This window comes from Ceratotherium simum, chromosome 34, assembly GCF_057802395.1.
Source record: "Ceratotherium simum simum isolate JZ-2026a chromosome 34, ASM5780239v1, whole genome shotgun sequence".
Lineage (NCBI taxonomy): Eukaryota > Metazoa > Chordata > Mammalia > Perissodactyla > Rhinocerotidae > Ceratotherium > Ceratotherium simum.
In genome coordinates this window covers 10,385,619-10,391,143 of record NC_141933.1, presented here as the reverse complement: position 1 = coordinate 10,391,143, position 5,525 = coordinate 10,385,619, and the positions used below count along the sequence as shown (strand labels likewise).

The 5,525-nt window shown below is 51.0% G+C and overlaps 1 protein-coding gene across 1 annotated transcript; it reads left to right on the top strand.

Annotated features, from left to right (window-relative positions):
• Positions 1 to 1,385: 1,385 nt before the first annotated feature.
• Positions 1,386 to 4,991, top strand: POLR2G (RNA polymerase II subunit G). The gene is made up of 8 exons (XM_004437495.3): positions 1,386 to 1,503; positions 1,637 to 1,746; positions 2,637 to 2,796; positions 3,926 to 3,976; positions 4,084 to 4,149; positions 4,252 to 4,323; positions 4,522 to 4,555; positions 4,771 to 4,991. The coding sequence occupies exons 1-8, from the start codon at positions 1,492 to 1,494 to the stop codon at positions 4,782 to 4,784; spliced, it is 519 nt and encodes a 172-aa protein (XP_004437552.1). The 5' UTR covers positions 1,386 to 1,491; the 3' UTR covers positions 4,785 to 4,991.
• The last annotated feature ends 534 nt before the right edge of the window (positions 4,992 to 5,525 follow it).

Here is a 5,525-nt window from a genome sequence, read left to right as displayed (position 1 = left end):
CGGGATCTTCCTAGACAATGGACACCTTGCTTCTGATAAGAGTCTAACTTTCGAGTTCCGGTCGTGTCCTGGTCCTTTGGTTCCTGGGTTTCAGGTCAAGATTTTCTCCTCTGGGCTATGTGACTTTGCAAATTTTTTGCTTGCCCCTGAAAAACCTTCTGTTGATAAGATGGGGTCAGTTTGAACTGGTCCTAGAGGGCCCATGGTTACACAGTCAGCTCCAGCACACCACTGTCAGCAGGTAAGGTTGCCCTTGCAGGGAGCCTGGCCTGAAAAAGAGAGGAGGGAGTCAGGGGTATGGAGGCCCACTCATCTGCTTCCTTGCCTGATCATGGGCAGAAGGGATCCCCGTGGAGTCTGAGCAGCTGACTGGTGGCCTCAACCATTCTAGGAGATGGGCAGCATCAATGCGAACTGGCCTCTGTTCTTGCAGGAGGGTAGGTCAGGCTCTTTTACTTCCAAGATACAAAAACTTACTCAGGCAACAAGGAGTTTGCTCAAGGCTGCATAGACTGCCCTGACTCTAGAACCAGATGCTCTTGCTGAGCCTCTCTCATAGGTCTGTCTCATGGTGTTTCTGCCTCTCTCTGCATGGCCCTTTTATAAGTCAGAGTCTCGGCAGGGAACAGATTGCACGCTGACTCTGGTTATCTGAGGTAAATTTAATAAGGGACCATCTACAAAAATGTAGGCAGAGTTGAAGGAACAAACAAGGGCTCACAGGTTCTCTAGGTCCCGTGTGGGTGTGGGTGTGTGTGTGGCTGTGAGGCAGGGGGCTGGGGATGAGGAGGAGCATAGCGACATAGTTCTCACACTGGGAGGGAGCGCTGCCCTCTGGGGTCTGACTTTGGCTGCTTTATCGCCAAACTACTGGCGCCTGGCAAGGAGTGGGTGCTAAATAAACGTTTGTTGAACAAATGAGAGCATGAATAATATCTAGAATGCCTGAATATGCAAGAGTCTAGGAGTCAGACATACTGAATTTGAATCCCGGCCCTGAGTGACCTCAACCCTCTGAGCGTGCGACCTCCTTTGTAAATGGGAATAACAATAAAGCCCGCCTCACAGGGTTGCTGTATGGATTCAATGAGAGAACAGCTACTCGCTATGCTTACTACGTGAAGGCAGTCTTCAAATATTTGCTGAATGAATGCACTTTACTAAAGCGCTTTACTTATGCCAGCTTTCATTAATCAATTAATTCTGTTTAAAAGTATGTATTGAACCTCTATTCTAGTTCAAGCATTGTTAATTTATGCGCGTGGGGCTCTTTGACTGCTGGTGGGCGGGGCGAATGGGCGGGGCCTCATGGATTCCCCGCCCAGGACAACGAGGCCCAATTGGGTCCGCGGAGGGGGCAGAGTCCCGCCCACTTCGCTGGGGCAGGACCGGAAGTGGGGTTAGGGCTGCTGCGTGTGTTTGCGGTTGATCTGGAGGCGCTGCTGCCGCGGCAGGTCTAGACTCTGCTGGTCTCCCGCCTCATCTGGGAAGATGTTCTACCACGTGAGCAGGGCGCGGGGTGGCGGCGAGGGCAGAGTCGAGGGGAGGAGGGAGGCGGGGCGCCGGGATAAGGGGCCGCTTTTTGCCCCATATCCCTGCCGCGCTTGGCCTGGTCTCCATCCCACTTTCCCCGCAGATCTCCTTGGAGCACGAGATCCTGCTGCACCCGCGCTACTTCGGCCCCAACTTGCTCAACACAGTGAAGCAGAAGCTCTTCACCGAGGTGGAAGGGACCTGCACCGGCAAGTGAGTGCCGCGCCCTCCGTGCCGCCTGATCGATGCGCACACGGCGCCCTATGCCCCAACTCCTGCTCATCCTGCAGGGGCCTGCCACCTACTCTGGGGAACCCTCTCACCCTCCCAGGCGCCCCAGGCAGTCAGTTGCTTTCTTCTTTGGGTTCCCATACGCCCTCTGCAAAGCTGGATCGTAAGACTTAACTTCCCTCAGTTGAAATTGGTCATTCATTTATTCCGCATTTTTAAAGCTCCTGTTGCGTGCCAGGTCCTGTGTTGGGCCCTGGGAACAATGCAGTGGACAAGACAGAATGAGGCTAGCCCTCATGGAGCTCACAGTCTAATGACTGATCCTGTGTCTGCTCTCCCTCTGTGATTCTGCTGGCTTTCTCTGTCCCCCATGCCCCGGGACCTGGCATGGCACATCTCTGGCCTCTGCACAAGAGGTGCCTCTCACACGGTGTTGTGAATGAGCTGCAGTGAGCCCAGGGCTATGGAGTACTTGGGCCTCCATCATCAGAATAACCTGGGGTGTTCCTTGAACATGCCGGTTCTTGAGCCTCATCTCACCCCTACAGAATCAAGACTCTCTGGGGACAGGCCTGGGAGTCTGCATTTTAATAAGTTCCTCCCAAGTGATTCTGAGGCATCCCAAAGATTGAGGTGTCTTGGCTCAAGGACTGCAGCCTTCTTGGACATTGATCGTGAAATTACGAGAGGAGCATTTGGCATTATAGATACCAGAGTCCTGTCTTCCTCCTGGTCATTAAGCTCTCTGGGGGCAGGAGTGCCATCTACTTCCCTTTTGTGCTGTCCCTCAACCCTCAGGCTCACTGACTCTTGTAGATGGTTTTAGAGGCTCTTCACACACAGTGCTTTTCTCTTTCTCATCCTCCCTGCAGATATGGCTTTGTAATTGCTGTCACCACCATCGACAATATCGGTGCTGGTGTGATCCAGCCAGGACGAGGCTTTGTCCTTTATCCAGTGAAGTACAAGGCCATTGTTTTCCGGCCCTTTAAAGGGGAGGTCGTGGATGCCGTTGTCACTCAGGTCAACAAGGTGAGACCATACACAGGGGAGGCAGTGGGGTGGTCCCTCAGGAGATGTGGGATGGGTCCCAACTCCACTTGCTAACTCTGCGTCCTTGGCCAAGTCACTTCTTTGGGTTTCAGTTTCCTCACCTGTCAAATGCTGTGGTAATCTCCCCCTGCCTCACTCAGGGGCATGTAAATCAGTATTAATAGTCATAACGACAGTAACCTCCATTAATTGAGTAGTTACTGTGGGCCAAGTAATGTGCAAAGCTTCACAAGGACTCTGTGAGGTAGTTTTTTTTTTTTTTTTTGTGAGGAAGATCAGCCCTGAGCTAACATCCATGCTAATGCTCCTCTTTTTGCTGAGGAAGACCGGCTCTGAGCTAACATCTATTGGCAATCCTCCTCCGTTTTTTTCCCCAAAGCCCCAGTAGATAGTTGTATGTCATAGTTGCACATGCTTCTAGTTGCTGTATGTGGGACGCGGCCTCAGCATGGCCGGAGAAGTGGTGCGTCGGTGTGCGCCCGGGATCTGAACCCGGGCCGCCGGTAGAGGAGCGCGCGCACTTAACCGCTAAGCCACGGGGCTGGCCCCAGAGGTAGTTCATTTTATCCCTTTTTTTTGGTGAGGAAGATTAGCCCTGAGCTAACATCCGTTGCCAATCTTCCTCTTTTTGCTGAGGAAGATTGGCCCTGGGCTAACATCCGTGCCCATCTTCTACTTTATATGTGGGATGCCACCACAGCATGGCTTGATAAGCTGTGCATAGGTCCGTGCCCAGGATCCAAACCTGTGAACCCTGGGCTGCCGAAGTGGAGCGAGCAAACTTAACCACTACAGCATCGGGCTGTCCCCCCGTTTTATCCCTTTTTATAGACGCTTAAGCTTAGAGTAATTAAGTCTACTGGCCAAGGTCCTGTGACCAACTTGTTCAAATCCTGTACTGACAAGTCCCAGGCCTCAGCTCTTTACTACTACCCTGTATTTGTTTAACATAAAATGAAAGCTTGAAAAAAGAGAGAAATAAAACAAATGCTACAATTCAGAGTAGTTTCAACACATGAAGAATATCATTAGGAATCAGATAAAGATGGGAAGCTTAGAAGACTTTAGGGAACAAAGGAAAAAGCAAGGTCACTTATTTTCCTTCTAGGTTGGACTCTTCACAGAAATTGGACCTATGTCCTGCTTTATCTCTCGACATGTAAGTCTGGGCAAGCTGGGCGGGGGCCAAGGAGGAGAGACACCCATGCATGACCATCTATGGAAGCATCCATTTAAAGTGCTGACCCAGTCGCAATTTCCTTTCAGTCCATCCCATCAGAGATGGAGTTTGATCCTAACTCCAACCCACCATGTTACAAGACCGTGGATGAGGTGAGTGGGTAGGAAGAAGTCAGTGAGGGAGGAGGGAATGAACCACTCTCCGGGAGATTGTTGGCCTGGAGGTGTCTCAGTACACTGTTCCCTCCTCCCCAGGACATTGTGATTCAGCAGGACGATGAGATCCGCTTGAAGATTGTGGGGACTCGCGTAGACAAGAATGACATTGTGAGTCTCTTGCCTGCCTCCCTGCCTGTACCAGGCAGAGCTGAGAGCTGTGGATGTCTTACCATCCAGAGTTCCTGGGGGGTTTGTGCTCTCCTGCCAGGAAGAGGGGATGGGTGGGCAGAAGGCCTGGTGCTGGGGGGTAGAGGAAAATTCTGTGCTCGCTTTGGCTTCATTTCCTTTTTACCTTCCCTCCTGCAGTTTGCTATTGGCTCCCTGATGGACGATTACTTGGGTGAGTGCCTGATCATGCGTGCCAGGGTTGTTGCCTGCAGAAGGGGTGTATGGAGGGAGGGGTGGATGTGAGCTTTAACGCCTGAGTCACAGATGACAGAAACTCATGCTGTCTGTTTGGAAGATCCAGGACATGTGCCCCTTGGGATGGGAAGAACATGGTTATGGCTGCCCCAAGCTCTGCATCTAACTGATGTGCTTTTTCTCTTCTCGCAGGGCTTGTGAGCTGAGCCCCGGGGCCTCGTACCTTGTTTGGTCCTTATCTAGGAGATGTGACTGTCACACTTCCCATGTTGTCCAGAGGCTCAGTCTGGCTGCTGTGGGGGAGGCAAGGAAGGTTCCTTGTCCCCAGAAGACATCTGGCTTTTCTTGCAGCTTAGCAGCCACTCCCAGATTTTTGACTGTGTGTCCTAACCATAAAAGATCCTTGATTCTCATGGAAGTGTTATCTCCTTTCTTTGGTAAGAACAACGCTTTTTTTAAAAGGCTGGGGGCCAGTTGCTCACTAACTTGCCCCTCTTTTCTTGGCCTGATGCCTTAGCTAGGCTCAGCCACCCTGGGGGATCTGACTAACCCTTCTGCCAAGGTCTAAAGTTGACCTCATTGAACAGAAGGCACTAATGTTGGGTCTTTTGGCTTCTAGCAAATGATATTATCATCGAGCCACTCTGAGTCCCAATCTAGTTTCAGAGTATTTGCTCTTCTCCCAACCTTAAAAATAACCAAGAGTATAGCTAGGAAAGAGGGGAGAGGAGACAGACAGCAGGCAGGGAGAGGTGAACGAGAGGATAGTAAAGACACAGATTGTGGGGTCCCAATGCAGCCCTTCCTAGGATGGGTACATAAACAACAGAGGCCTTTATTTGCCAATCAATCACTATACTAAACTAAACTGAAGATGTGAAAGGGCTCATAATCTCGTGAAGGTAACACAACAAAAATACACAAAATGTCTATAAGATTGAACAAAC

Excerpts from the sequence above, each read along its gene's own strand:
- POLR2G (XM_004437495.3), top strand. Across the intron at positions 2,797-3,925 it reads TTGTCACTCAGGTCAACAAG|GTTGGACTCTTCACAGAAAT; the intron begins GTGAGACCATAC and ends TTTTCCTTCTAG. Across the intron at positions 3,977-4,083 it reads CCTGCTTTATCTCTCGACAT|TCCATCCCATCAGAGATGGA; the intron begins GTAAGTCTGGGC and ends ATTTCCTTTCAG.